The following is a 15,026-nucleotide window of genomic DNA, read 5'->3' on the forward strand; positions in this document are numbered from 1 at the left end:
TTGTGATGTGCATGCCAATGTTAAGTGCTATAAATATGAAGTTAGGCTACGATTATATGCGGACAACCACAAACAATCAAAGTGTGCACGTTTAAAAACGAAGCCTTTTGAATGTTTGGGAACCTGACCAATCAAATGGGGGCCACTGACACAAAGCCCTCAGGTCTTACTTCTTCCCCCTTAAAGTACAACATTTATTGTAAGGTCTTTTGACTGTCAGGATGGTATTATCATGACAGACTTCTCATCCTCTCTTTATGAGCACTGACAGGTGGCAGTGATAGGGGAAGCCTGCTTGGAATGGGAGATTAGTCCCTGCAGTGTGGGATTTCCGTTTTAAACCTCAACAGACAAAATGAAAAGAATGTTGACAGACAGAACCATATTCAAGAGTAGCGATTAATTTTTTTATTTTATGTCATTTATTTATTTTATTTTCATTTCCATTACTTTGTTTACCCCCTCCATTGTCCTTTTTTTATTCCCTACCTTTTAATGTATGCTTGATGGGAGGTGTTGGGTGAGAGGGTTGTTTGTCTTTATTTGAAATATAAGCTGTGCAAATTCAATAAAAAACATTTGAAAATAAATGTATAGCTTATCTAAATCACTCGGTGTGAATGCTGTCCACCACCGTTCACACATGTATGATTTAGAAAATTAATCTTTACTCAAGAGACCACTTTAACTGATGAATTGAATTCTCCAAATTTCACTTGCAATGCTTTCTGTTTTGCTTTGCAACTGCATTTGTTTATGATGGCACATCTATCCCATGTGCTGCTTGCTGGCAGAGTACTTTCAGGCAACTGCAGGAAAATACTGTTCCGGGTCAGGTGACTGCTTGTAATGTGGAAGAATGTTATAACTTTAGTTCAGGACACAAGTGGAACCAACACTAACTTCCATTAGATAAGCTCTGTATTACGCTTTCCATAACAAGCTCTTTGTCATCACTGAAACATGTTTCTGACATGTTCCTGTGCACGTGTGTATTAGGGCTGTAACTATCGATTATTAACTATTATTACTTTTTCAAATTGATCAAATTATCTTTGAATTAAAAATTGACGAATCGATTAACTACTTAGGCATTATTTTATACTTTAAATAGCCAATCTACAAGCTCACAATGTATTATTTGTCAACATTTTTGAACTTCTTAGAAAAAAATCATTATATATATATATTTTTTTTTTAAATTAGCATTTATCGATTGATTAGATCGATATACTGTGGCATCCCAAGGGTGTATTTATTCTCTTCCTTCTCTCAGCCGTGGACCGCTCTGTGTCGGCCAGCCTCAGCGACGCCAGGGATGCGATGACCAATGCGGCCATCGACTCGCTGACTTCCTACCGCACGTCTGTGCTGACCATCCAGCAGCCAGGCCTCCTCGCCCCAGCCTGCCTCAGGCTCTTCCCGCTCTACCTTCTGGCTATGCTCAAACAGGTAGGCACACGGCATGGACATTAGCCACATTAACACTTGTGTCTCTGTTTTGGGCATATAAATTGCAAAAATAGACGATCTACAAGCCCTCAACGTGCGTTGCGAGCTTGTAGATTGGGTATTTTTGCTATTTGTCATGCAATTAAGTACATAGGGCTTAAAGGAAGTCGACTCAAAATTGGAGTCTACTCAAAGGGACTCAAAGAGTCTCCTACTGACCGATTACCCGGTCATCAAATTATTGGCTTAGGAATGTGACAAAAACAAAAAAAAACATCTTTGGGGTGAAATACTCCTTTAAAGGCCCGTTCATAGTCCCTAGATGGGTCTGAAACGTCCGTCACGGGGTGAGGGATTCCGTCCGTTCTTTACGGACCATGCATAGTTATTTAGGAGAGAGAGATTGCACGTACCCAACGTTGCCATGTCTGCTTATTATAAGCGACTTTGGGCTTATTCTTCTGTATAGTTGCTTGTAAACAAACAAGCAATTTTTTATTGGTGGTTGTGGTTTTATTTGGGCTTGTTTCTAAAGTGTAGTTGCTTATTTGGGCCAATTATTATTTAAACCAGTGATTCTCAAATATATATTGTAGATCTGCTATTTTCATATGCAGTGGTGTAAAGAGGTAATTGTACTTTACTTGAGTATTTCCAATTTCCAATACTTTTACTTTTACTCTACATCTCAGAGGCAAATATTGTACTTTTACTCCACTACAATTATTTGAAAACTTTAGTTACTAGTTACTTTTCAGATATAAATGATGATATTATGAAACATACATTAACCACTTTAGCCCTATTTTATACATAGGCCGATCTACAAGCTCACACAACGCGTCGCATTGTGAGCTTGTAGATCGGCTATTTTCAAACATTTTTGTACTTTTACTTTTGGTACTTTAAGTAGTGATACTTTTACTTAAGTAAAACATTTGAGTACTTTTTCCACCACTGTTCATGTGTGGCCTAGTCGATTCTTTTGGGCTTGTTTTCATAGACCTGGTTACTTATTTCTCTCACAAAATCTGGCTACAGGTTACAATGCTATGAAACTAGCATTGTAGCCCAGTGGTACTACGGGCAAAACGTAGTAAACGTCCGTCGGGCTGACGGTGAATGTCGACTGAACGGACGGAAATACTGGAGCCGCAATTGACGGTCAATTGTCAGATGTGCATGTTCCATAGTCTCTGTTGGTTTAAAACACGTACTGTAGCTTCCCAGTGCAACATGCCCCGATCATTCAGTTAATGCATCATCTGCATGGCCACAATGTCACAGATTTCAGTTCCAGCTCAAGAATCTGTGTTGTTTGTCATGGCTCCCTCCTGGATACCCTCAATTTGCTGTTTCTCCTCACTGTGCTGTCACAGTAAAACAGACATTACAAAATAAATTATGTTGACAATAAACATGTACCTTCCCACGCAAAGATGGGAAACTGTTCTCTTTTGAATGCGAGGCGCAACGCACAGTTTCATTTTACAATTACAATTTAAGCATTTAGCAGATGCACTTATCCAGAATGACGTACAAGTGTGAGATCAGACTAAATGGCATGAACCCTAGTCAAGAAAGGATGGGGTTAATGTCACATGAGTGCAAAGAAAATAATGTTGTGCTTACAAGAAACTAGGATATCAAACCTAGCATTGGTCTAAACAACATCTATACCCAAATAACATTCTTAGCTTTTGTGGTCAAGCTAAAAAAACAAGTTAAAATCAAACTAAACAACATACAGTATGTGATCAAGTAATAACCAGTAGATCTGCATAGTGCATACTAGTACAACTTGCATAGTTCAACTTGCATCTCTTGCAAAAGATGATACAAGGAAAGAGGTGTTCAAGGGGTCAGGTGAGTTTTCAGACTGCGGCAGAAAATGGGGAGTGATTCTGCAGTCCTGACACTGTGTGTGTGTGTGTGTGTGTGTGTGTAACCTGTAGGTAGCGTTCAGGACAGGCACCAGCACCAGACTGGATGACAGAGTGTTTGCCATGTGCCAGCTCAAGTACCAGCCGCTGGTCTACGTCATGTCCATGATCCACCCCAACCTGTACCGCGTCGATGACCTGACTGATGAGGTGAGAGAACATGGTTTACCCAGTGTGTGTGTGTGGGAAGGGTTCTTCTGTTTTTAAATTTATTTCTAAATCAAGGCTCCTGTTTTTGTTGTGAATAGTATACTTAAAGGATAAGTTTTATGATTTTTTTTTACCCATGTTTAATTTGCCTCTTATATACTGTACCTATTGTCAGCTGTCGACAAAAAGGGTGAGCTCTCATTGCCAGACTCCAGCTGCTTACGTTCAATTCAAACGGGGTATCTCAGAATGCTCCAAAATAAATAAATAAATGCTGTGAAATCGCTGTGGTGACCATCCGCCACCTTCTCTCAAAAAATTGCAGCCCTGTGTGCTATTTTCACTCCAAAGATAGACTTCTCCATAACTACCTAGTAAATAGTGTGTGGTGACAGAACTATCATGACATTAAACACGAAACTGTTCATTTTAATTGATTTAGTTTGCAACTTCACTGTTTGCTCTCAACTCCCCGTGGCAAGTGTGAATTTAGCTGGCTTGTTGTTTTCGTCACGATGCATTTGATGTGCGTTCTCTGTGGATTACCCAAGTTCTGGAGGATCAATTGTATGCATAATTCATAGGATATGGAATACTAAATGAGGGCAAAGAAAAGGGTACTGCAAAGTTTCTTTTTATGGATGTTTTTGGGGGAGAAAAATGATTTGGATGTACATTTATTGAATGGAGATTATTAATCTGAGGATTTTAAAGGAACATGTGTACAGGGACTTTAATGAATGCTCTCTCCTCTCCACAGGGGGCCCTGAACATCAATGAGAAGACCATTCCTCAGCCCAGAGTGCAGCAGCTGTCTGTGGAGAAGCTCAATAGGGAGGGGGCATTTGTTATGGACTGTGGATCGGTGAGAAGGACATCAGTCATCAAACTGAAACTTGAATTATTATTCGTTGATATCTAAAAGAGGCTCATAATTGAACATCAAGACCAAATGTGCCAGAAACACTGTAACCATATGGAAGTAAAGCTACAGATGTGGTTACATGCAGGGAAATGGAAAGAGGCCTTGCTTAACCACTGTGTATACTTCATTAACCGTGGTCCCCCAGGGGTTTATACCTGGTCCCCTCCTTTTCCCCCTCTACACCAAATCTCTTTGCAGAAAATAGCCTATCTACAAAATCACAACATGACACGATGCGTTGTGAGCTTATAGATTGGCTATTTTAGCAGAATGTGTGCCTATATTTGCCCAGAATAGGGACGCTAGGGTTGATGTGGGTAGGTCTAATTGGATCATCCTGACTAGAACTTGGCCTCTTCTGTTCTCCCATCAGGTGTTGTATCTGTGGCTTGGAAGGAACTGCAACGCCAACTTCCTGACGCAAGTCCTGGGGGTTTCAAACTACGCTGATGTGCCTCAGAACCTGGTAGGGGACTTGAACACACCTGTCTTGCTCTTAATCACTTAAGCTGTATTTTTTTTCATACAAATGTGTCGCACAGCCATAATAGCCGATCACGTTGAGCTTGTAGATGGGCTATTTTACTAATTTTGAAATTTGCTAAACACCTAATTGTCCATTTGACTTTATTCTCCAATCAATAGTACCTTCTCCCAGAGCTGGACACTGCAGAGTCCCAGAGAACAAGGGCTTTTATTGGCTGGCTGAGAGAGCAGAGGCCTTTCTACCCCACCCTACACATCATCAAGTAAGCATCATAGAGGAAGAATGGGATCATGTGTGTTGTTTTTGTTGATTAAAACTGCGCAGTGAAATACAGCACAGAACCCAGTGAACAATTGTGTGCTGTCTCCCTCCATTAATTGCCGTCAGGTTGTGTTTGTAGTCCCCCAGAGAGGGATTATAGAGGTTTGTACCTGCTAACCTCCACAGACAACCTTTCTTCATAACTGACCATGGTTTGCCGCCGGCACCTTGCATAAATAAAACAATAAGAATCACAATCGCACCTTGAGTTTCTGACCGATCACATAAGATGTCCGTATTGATGTCTCTGTGGAGATGTTTGGCTAGGTAGAATATCTTGGAGGCATAAGAAGTACCGAAACAAACTTTGGCATAGCAATGCTTTTTTTGTTTTGTCTGCAATGACGTCATTTTGAACTTCACTTCCGTGAGGAGAATTATTATTATTGCTCCCTTCATATTTATTTTCATACTGATGGCAAATGCATGGCTATGTTTCACCATCAGTTGGATCAGACAGCTTGTGTACCATGTACTGATACATGTTTCTCCTTTTGTTTAATCTCCAGAGATGACAGCCAGGTTAAGGCCAGCTTTATGCAGAACATGATCGAGGACCGGACTGAGTCGGCCCTGTCCTACTACGAATTTCTCCTTCACCTCCAGGCGCAAGTTACAAAGTAACCCCCATTCAGTGTGACTATGGAGTCGAGACAACACTGATCCCGCACCCCCCAAGTGTGTTTGTGTTTGCACGTGTGTCAACACCTGCGCTCATGTGTTTGCGCGCATTTGCATCATCGTCTTGCATCATCTCCAGTTGTCGACACACCATTTCCCGCTGTCTCTCTCTCAAGCCATCCCTGACAATTCCCCCTGAAAAAGAACCCTCTGCTGAACAGAGCTGAGTCGATGCAAACTGAACTGCCATTCAAACTAATGAAGCTACAACAGTGGACGTTGTGAGGACAGTGACATGAGGAAATCTCCATTCCGATGCCGAGTTGGTACTTTTCCTCCCCAGCTGGAGCAACTTGTTGAGGGTATTTGGGGGGAGGAAGGGGGGGTGACAGTGATTGATTGAATGAAATCAGTGTTTATTCTCATAGAACAATGCTGTCTAACCGAAGTATCGATCAGATACGGGACAGGCAATGGGTGTGTGAAGTCTTTTTGTTCCAAAAAGCACAGTTGTCTTTACTAATAAAAAGAACAGTAATAATGTATGTATGCTTAACCACTTTCACCCTGGCGTCCCTATTTTGGGCATGTCTTAACAATGTTCAAAAATAGCGAAAATGGCAGCTTGTAGTTGGTTATTTTCAGTATTTTTGAAATGGGGCTTAAGTGGTTAAGGCTTGGTGGATGAGAGAAGTGTGTTTTGTTTTTTTTGCCCATGCTCAGACTGTTATTTGGTGTCACCTCAAGCATTTATACATGGCATACCTGAGCTATAACAAATACTCTAGTGGTGAAGGACGGAACTTGTGCTTTTTACTTTTTCCGCATTATAATTGTGAGTTGAACAATGTGTTGACTTTGTTGTAAAAGGCAAAAATCTTAGGAAGTTTTTAAGGCCCATTGATCTTGCTATTATCCACTGCCTTGAATGTGTTGAGTGGATGTGTGTTGAATGGAAAGTCGCTTAACCCAGTCTGAACTCATCTGTCCTTTCATCCTGTCTCTCTGAAAACTGTGTCCTCTCATCCGCTGTCGCTCCGTATCTCTGGACATTCAAAACACATTGGATGATGTTGCGTCTTATTTTTTTTCTTTCTTTCTTTTCTTTCTTTCTCCGTTTGTTTGTTTAATTTATGAGACTCCCAATCTGATTAAATTCTGTAATTGCCTTGTATGGGAACTCACTTTTTATTATTATTAAGCCTCTGTTTAAATACAGACTATATGAGATATTTTAATATAATAGGATATGGGAAATTCTTTAACACAGACATAACAAAGCCATTGTGATCTTTTAATCATACTTATTGATACTTGTATATTGAAAAGACTACATTATATAAAAGTAAAGAAATGCTGATGATTTTAGTATGAACATATTAAGGTGAAATGATGCTAATGAAATAAAATGTTTGGGACTTTTTAAACACGCTTTGTTTTTGTGATGGAACGAGATTCATGGTGAGATTTGGGTTTGAATGAATACCTGGCAACAAAATGAAGACTGGAGTCTGGACCTGCCATGTTCCTGATGCACGTCACCATTACCAGCGGACCAGAGCTTCGTCCAAGCTCACAGAATTACTAATTAGATTAAACTAGAATTAATTACATTAAATGTCCATTGTTTTCTTACCCCCTAGGCAGGCTGCCTAGTGCCTACCTGCCTGCCTACCACCTACCTTCCTTAGTTTCTTCCTAAGTTACCACAGAGAGATTGGAGTTCAAAAGACTGCCCGCAGGGGGCGCCAGGCACTCTGTTGAAGGTCTGCATGTAGATGGACAGATATAAATGGTTATATCACACTTAAAAGGTAATGTTCTGCTGGCGAGTTGTTTTTTTTTAGTAAAAAAAAATATATAACAGGGTAATTCAGCAATTAAAACGGCCGATGTCAACGTTATCTACCAAGGATTGTTGTGATGACGACATGAAATGATCTGTAAAGTACTCACATGTTTTACTTAAGTAAAAGTATCAATACTGCAATGTTACAAGTACAATTCCAGCATTCAAAATGTACGTGAGTTAAAGTACAAAAGTATCGGCATCCAAATATACTTAAAGTACTAAAAGTAAAAGTACTCATTGTGCAGAATGTCCATTGTTCAAAATGTATGCACATCTTTTGAAAATAGCAGATCTACAAGCTCACAATGCTTCATCGGCTACTTTCAAATGACCGAAATGCATATAGTGCTGAAGTGATTAATGTATTGTAATAATAATCAAAATCTACACATTAACTAGTAACTAAAGTTTTTTTTTTAAAGTACAATATATTCCTCTTAGTTGTAGTCATGTAGTGGGGTAAAAGTATTGGAAATACTCCAGTAAAGTAAAAAGAAAACCTCAAAATTGTATTTAAAGTGCAGTACTTGAGTAAATGTACTTAGTTACTTTACACACCAGACACCACTGACGTTTACAGAGATGAGATCATCACTGTGCGACTCTGTTTCGTAGTGGCGTAGGATCCCATTGTGGTGTTCTCTTCTAGCTGTAGAGCCTGTAGTGTCAAAATGATCTGAGCATTTAGTGAGTTGTTGTTGTGTTATTTATAGTCTTTCATCCACTGTGGATTAAAACGTTATAGGTACTTATATTTAATTGAACAACAATAATAATGGAGTCCTTGGCTGCAGAGGGAGAAGAGAGGAGCGCTGTGGTGTCTGCGGCGCAGAGGAGAGCTGAGATCAGGAGGAGGAAATTACTCATGAATTCTGAAGACAGAATGAACAGGATCGTGGGTTACACTAAAAACGAGTCCGAAAACATCGGTACGTGTTAATATAGGCTATTATACAGTGGTTCTCAACCAGTGGTCCGGGGACCACCAGTGGTCCTTGAGGGGGTTCCACCCAGGTGGTCCCCAGACTCCCCATGCTAAATGATGGAGAGTTGTGGTGCCAACATCAATTCAAAGGAGTTCTTCTAACGCTATGGACCAGAGCTAGGTGTACATATGGAACCAGATGGCTTCTGGTTCCATTTGTACACCCTCAGAGTTACAAATGGGTTAAATGAATACTCAGGATTTTGCATGTTTACTGTAGCTAAAGCTTCATGTCATGACAATTCTTGTTTTCATGATCATAATGTAGCCAGAAGATGCTACTGTATCTGCGTCTAAGTTGCTTACGGCTATATCATATGCCATCACTACTACTGGATATAAGCACTGAAGATGTTGTTAGCTGGATGCTGGATAGAACATTTGTGTGCGTTGTAATTGAATATCACACTATTCCTCCATTCAGAGGGAGCAAGCAAGGATTTGACAGTAAAACAGTTGTTATCAGGATGAGATGAAATGACAGAGCATCTTTTCATGTAGGGCAACAACTGATCACCAGGCTTCCTCAGTTTGCCCTCTTTTCAGAGGCTTTGTTCTCTTCCTTCTGTCCCTAGTAATGTGCTCTCCTGTTCCCAGCCAGGGTTAATGTTAACTAAAACGGAGAATAAAGGGAACAAATAATTGTGTTAACTGGAACAAAAAAACAAAAAAAGTTAAAAGAAGAAGGGGGGGGGGGGGATCAAAATTAGAATTTCATGTGAATCATCTTAGTTTTATTTTTTTCACCATATCTGATTCTGAGGTCATATCTAATACCTGAAAAACTAAAACCAAGACAAACTAAAAAACTAATGAATATTTCAAACCATGTGGCCCGAGCAGCATCCGGAGCCGCCCTGCGTCCATCAGAGCCCCGCTTCCACCTGGATCTGGACCGGCCAGACAGCAGGCCGTCCTCCGCGTCCGCTTCCCCCAGACCGTCCCCCTTCCTGCCAGAGAGCCGCTCCCGCAGCGCCACGCCGGAGAGGAGGGGGTCCCCTTTGCCTGACTTTGGTGAACCGCTGCAAGGTGGAGGTCAGGAGGACGAGGCAAGAGGTCTGGAAGGACTCAGGGGTCAGAGACCCAGAGGGGACGACGACCCCAGTGGCTCCCCACGCCACGGCCTCCAGAAGTACCTGTCTCGCTTTGATGACGCCATGAAGCTGCGAGGTCAGTTGGTCAACGAGAAGCCGGCCGAGGACGAAGGCGCGGACCCAGACGACTTGGACCCTTTCAGGATCTTCAGGCTGGTTGGCAGTATACTCCTCGCCGTCTTTGTCAGCGCCTTTGTCTGCAAGTACCTGGTGAGATGCTGATCCATGTGGCTTCTACAGTATCTATAGATCATTGATTTTTCCCCAATGACCTCAAACCATAGGTGTTTTGTACACAAGCAAAAAATAACATAAAATCCAGACTGCTTGCTTAACCTCTGAATCTAGGTTTCAGATATTAGTATTGAAGATATTGAATTAAAGACCCAGAATTGCACCCTATGTTAACCTTGGCATTGAACAATATCCAACATGAGTAAATTGGTGTAAGAGAATATTTAGATATGTTTTGCTGAGATATATCAGTCTTAGCAAAGTAACTTATCTCATTCTTCTGTTTTTAGTCGATATTTGCTCCATTTCTCACCCTTGAACTGGCCTACATGGGGTTGTTCAAATACTTTCCAAAGGTGAGTTCATATTTGACATTTCATTTGATTCTGTTAGTGATGATAATGGGGTTAATGTTAAGTTTAGTTTACTTGAAAATAACTGAAATGAAAACATTTGGCCTGATTGCATCTTTGTTCTTCAGAACTTGTTTTACTGTTTGCATTGGATTGTCCTATATTATGAGAAGTACCAGACTTTTCCTCCTCACTGGCTGACGGGCTCTAATGTCATTTTTACAACTTATACTGTATTTATTAAAATAACCGATACTTGCCCTGCATCAGTACTTCCAAGTGATCATACAGTATCTGCTCTTCAGTCTCGTGGCCGTGGCATGAAAAGTCTTAAGGCATGCTAAATGAACCACAGAGGCAAGTGTATGTCATGACATGTCGGCCATTTGCGCCGGTGTCAGGCAGTAAACGGGGGAGCTATCCGTGTTTGTGCTGCTTCTAAAGGTTTTCTGTTTACTGTCATGCTCTTAACGAAGTGCCTTTTTTCCACGATTCCATGATTCCATAAGTAGCTTTTAATAGTAAGCTGGTACTAAGCACATAGTGAACTAGTAGTAAGCACACATTGTTTCATGCTTTATTCCCATATTAATACAATAATGGTGCATGTGGTCACGCCTCCAACTGCATGTATCTTAACATTGTTAAGAAAAAAATGGCATTTGGCTCAGTCCTAGAAAACAGAAGAGAAATGCAGGTGAGATAAAGAACTCACAAATGACATAAAATAATTACAGGAAATAATAATAATTTCAATGTCCAATGACTTTAAGGCGTTTGCAGACAAAATCTCTTCGAAAACACCATTTAATTGTCAAATCAAGAGGCCGGGCCCCTAATTTTATGTCCTCTCCACCTCAGGTTGACAAGAAGCCTAAGACCACCGTGTTGACGGCCGCCCTGCTGCTGTCGGGAATCCCCTCTGAGGTCATCAACCGCTCCATGGACACCTACAGGAGGATGGGCGACGTCTTTGCCGATCTCTGTGTCTACTTCTTCACCTTCATCCTCTCACACGAGATCATGGTACTCGTGGGCTCAGAGACTCCAGAGACTCCCTGATTGACAGGAACGACCTTGACAGCCCACCACCCTTGTCCCTCCCCCCCCCCCCCCGCCCCGCCCCATTACAACAAGGCACACTCATTTCCTTAGGCTGGCGCCAGTATGTGACAAGGGACAGGGAGGAGCGAAACCTCACTGCCTTGCTATCAGGGTCGCGTTGGCTAGTAAAGTGCTCATTCAGTACACGAAGATAAGGCTAAATGTGACAACAGCGTCCCCTGCTTCAGATTATTTGCGGCAGCGAAAGGCTGGGATGGGAGTTGTGTAGCAGACAGAAAAAGTGCACATGTAACTCTTGTATAATCATGTGCAATTCTGGCTACAAATTTCTCAAGTTCCTGGCAGTGTGTGTATGCACTTCCTCTGATATTTTCCTTCGTCAGCCACAAATAAATCTGTGTAGGGGAAACACCAGAGTTCTGATACATCTTCCTTAACTCCAGCTATAATACATATGCTTGGGCTTTGTGTCGTATTGTGAACCAATATACAACACTATTAATACATGTACCAGGCATGGTCAGTGCCTCCAGGCCTTGTCTCAGTTGGTTGAGTTGGGGTCAATTCTCTTTCAGTTGACTTAACTACTTATATACTTGCTTTATCGCTATTTGAAAGTTGAACGTTGGTTAACTCAAAGTGAATGTTCAGATCACATATTGACACAGCTGTTACTCTCAACAATTTATTTATACATTGGTAAGAAAATCATTTTTAAAGCGGAGGTTTTCCTGTTTATGAATAATTAGCAGAATTGCTTAAACTGAAAGTGCTTTGTCCTGCTGTAATGTCTAATTTATACTACATCGCACAATGGAACTGATCTTCAAGCTAACAAGGTGTCGTAGTGCTTAAATGGCTTACTGAAGTTTTTTATCTGTTATAGCCTACGGAAGAAATCTATATTTGACTTAAAAGACCATCCATACCGGTGGTCAGGCCAGATAAGCCCATTGACTAGTGACATACCCTGGTTTGTTTTTAGAGGAAGCCATTGGATTCTGTTCATTTCAAATCAAATTGCAGAGACTTGCTTGAGATAGGTAATCCAACACACTAAATGTCATTGTGTGGTTATTTCTTTGTCAACGTTACATTATTTTGGGATTTTAATCCACTTTAAAGGGTAGATCGATTTGAAAAGTCTAGCCGAAAATAGTCCTTGGAGAAAAGATGCATTTACAAAGAATTCAAACGTTCATGGCTTATTAATCCATTAAGACCTGAGGCCCATTCTACAAATGTCTTCTTAATCTTAACAGTTTTCTGAAAAACCTTTGTTGCTACAGTGTATCAGTGGTGCTCAAACTTTTTCATGTCAAGGACCCCCAAAAAACTACACAATGATGTTTAGTCAACATTGAGTAAGGTATTCAGGTAGGTTTGTTAATGTTTTAATGGCACTGGAGAAATTGTAAAGTGCCATACTACTTCCCAAAGGCCCTCGCATTAGCAGCGAAAAGCCGGGATGGAAGTTGGGTAACATATTTACAGTTAAGTCAAAATCGAAAAATAAAGCTGCTAACAGATAAATTGTCTGTTTGTTAGATGTATGGCTGAAGCTGTGCATACAGTCACGTATGGGCACCATTACAGTCCTTTAAGCAAAATGCAGAGACGGTAGCTTTTTCGATGGATTAAAGAAATGCAATGCAATATTAGATAATCTTCTGAAAAATCGGATCTATCTATTCTATTAACCACTTGAACCCTTGCATCCCTATTCTGGAGGCAAACATTCAGCTAAAATAGCAGATCTACAAGCTCACAACACGTGAGCTTGTAGGCTATTTTGGGCTATTTTCTGGCAAAGACATTTAAGTGTTGAGCCCTCGAGAACCCGGTCAACTAAGTATAGGGGCCTTGGGAATCCAGTCAACTAAGAATAGGGTTTAAGTTGTTGAAAGGTGGATAGTGATGGCATCATTTGTAGTGTACTAGATGTGATCCAGGCTTTCCATGGCATCTTTCATTGTGCTCTCATACAGCGTTCCGACGGGTCCACCACATCATTTACTTGGTGACATTTGATAGCTTTTCTTTCTTTGGTGCATTTTAAATCATGATGACATGAAAATATCCATCAGGGTAACAGTGATTGTTGAGTTATTTTAATTTTTGCACCATTCTATGCTTACAGTAAACTTCATACATTCATATACTGAGTGGGAAATCTGCAAATACTACAAAATGCTGGATGTGGCTGATACATTTGTCTGCATAATCAGCCACTATTACATGTAACTTTTATTTCATTTTTGAGACACTGTGGCCTGTTGACAAAATATAAAATAAAAATACAATAACAAACCCTAATAGATGGGAGGGAATGTTTTTGGGGTTACTGAAAAGTCTATATTGTCACTGCTAATATATGTGAAGCAGTAGCATCCTGGATGTGTGTACAGTTTTGCCGAGTAATTAATATCAAATATCAAATATTGTTTGTCCCAAACTCGGTCATACTTGTTGTGCTCTTTCTCTGTCTAAGTAGTATGTTCCATTCTATGTCCATGCTCCTCATTTCATCCAAATGTATTTATTCAGTTTTCCTGTGACGGTTCCATGTATAACTGTATGATTTACTACTTGACAATTTACTTGATTGCTTTTGATAATGTTTACAGAGTAATTGTGCTCAGTTATTGAGTTGTAATTGTTTTCGATGGTCCTTATATAGCAAAATATAATTCAATATTCAGTCAATGTCAACATGATGTAAGACTGCATAAGTGTACCAGAACGAATAATGAAATATTAAAAACCAAATAAAGACTTGTGCAACATTTTACAGTTCTTGGATACTTACTTGCCACAGTTGCCTCTTTTCAGATTAAATACTTCCCTAATTTAGTGTTCAATGAAGTCTTATTAAGTATAAAACACAGTGATGGACAGTAACTAAGTATATTTAATTGAGTACTGTTCTTTAAGTATATTCTTTTATTTGACTAGTATTTTTTGGATGGGACTATCTTTGCCCGGTGTTTTGCCCAGGTCGCCGTGGTTTTGAGGTTAGGTTTAGGCATAGTTTCTGTGAGGTTAGGGTTACGGATTAGGTAGTCCCATTTTTGGATACTACTTATGACTTACTCCATTACATTTCATAGACAAATATTTTACTTTTAACTCCACTACATTCCTTGGAAGGGAAAATGTATGTCATGAAGTTACCACTTAAGCCCTATTTCAAATATAGTGACATATATAATGAGCTTCTATTTAACACATTAAAAATACAATGTAATTTGTACTTTTTAATACTTATTTTAAAGCACATAGCCTACTTGTGTTGAATACTTGTACTAGTACTCCAGTACATAACTCAAGTACAAATTTGACAGAGCACCTTTCTCTGGTAGTTAGTTGAGTAATATTTGACCTGGAGTATCTATACTTTGACTTAAATACTGGGGTTGAGTATTGTTTCCACCACTGCTTATACAGTAAACATAAGTAGTAACCTTGGTAACAGTAAGCTGATTACACACACAGGCAAGGCAGGTTGATATATATATAAAGTGTGTTGACGCCACCCCGCCAC

At 40.2% G+C, this 15,026-nt stretch overlaps 2 protein-coding genes across 2 annotated transcripts in view; both read left to right on the forward strand.

Annotated features, from left to right (window-relative positions):
* Positions 1-7,326, forward strand: part of sec24a (SEC24 homolog A, COPII coat complex component) — a 30,331-nt gene extending 23,005 nt beyond the window's left edge. The window contains exons 18-23 of the mRNA XM_084074876.1: positions 1,277-1,452; positions 3,408-3,545; positions 4,306-4,410; positions 4,844-4,936; positions 5,116-5,219; positions 5,788-7,326. Coding sequence (XP_083931002.1) covers positions 1,277-1,452; positions 3,408-3,545; positions 4,306-4,410; positions 4,844-4,936; positions 5,116-5,219; positions 5,788-5,902 — 731 coding nt within the window. The 3' untranslated portion in view covers positions 5,903-7,326. The remainder of the gene's footprint in view (positions 1-1,276; positions 1,453-3,407; positions 3,546-4,305; positions 4,411-4,843; positions 4,937-5,115; positions 5,220-5,787) is intronic.
* A 1,037-nt stretch (positions 7,327-8,363) lies between these two features.
* On the forward strand, positions 8,364-14,242 carry camlg (calcium modulating ligand). Its single transcript, XM_084073723.1, has 4 exons — positions 8,364-8,680; positions 9,580-10,040; positions 10,355-10,420; positions 11,279-14,242. Exons 1-4 carry the CDS (start codon positions 8,527-8,529, stop codon positions 11,477-11,479), a joined length of 882 nt encoding a protein of 293 aa, XP_083929849.1. The 5' UTR covers positions 8,364-8,526; the 3' UTR covers positions 11,480-14,242.
* The last annotated feature ends 784 nt before the right edge of the window (positions 14,243-15,026 follow it).

Source organism: Gymnoscopelus microlampas, assembly GCF_963454915.1.
Source record: "Gymnoscopelus microlampas genome assembly, chromosome: 12".
NCBI classification, from domain to species: Eukaryota; Metazoa; Chordata; class Actinopteri; order Myctophiformes; family Myctophidae; genus Gymnoscopelus; species Gymnoscopelus microlampas.

Coding starts and splice junctions, on each gene's coding strand:
- camlg (XM_084073723.1), top strand. CDS start 8,527: ATGGAGTCCTTGGCTGCAGAGGGAGAAGAGAGGAGCGCTGTGGTGTCT. Junction 10,041..10,354: donor CCTTTGTCTGCAAGTACCTG/GTGAGATGCTGA, acceptor TTCTGTTTTTAG/TCGATATTTGCTCCATTTCT. Junction 10,421..11,278: donor TGTTCAAATACTTTCCAAAG/GTGAGTTCATAT, acceptor TCTCCACCTCAG/GTTGACAAGAAGCCTAAGAC.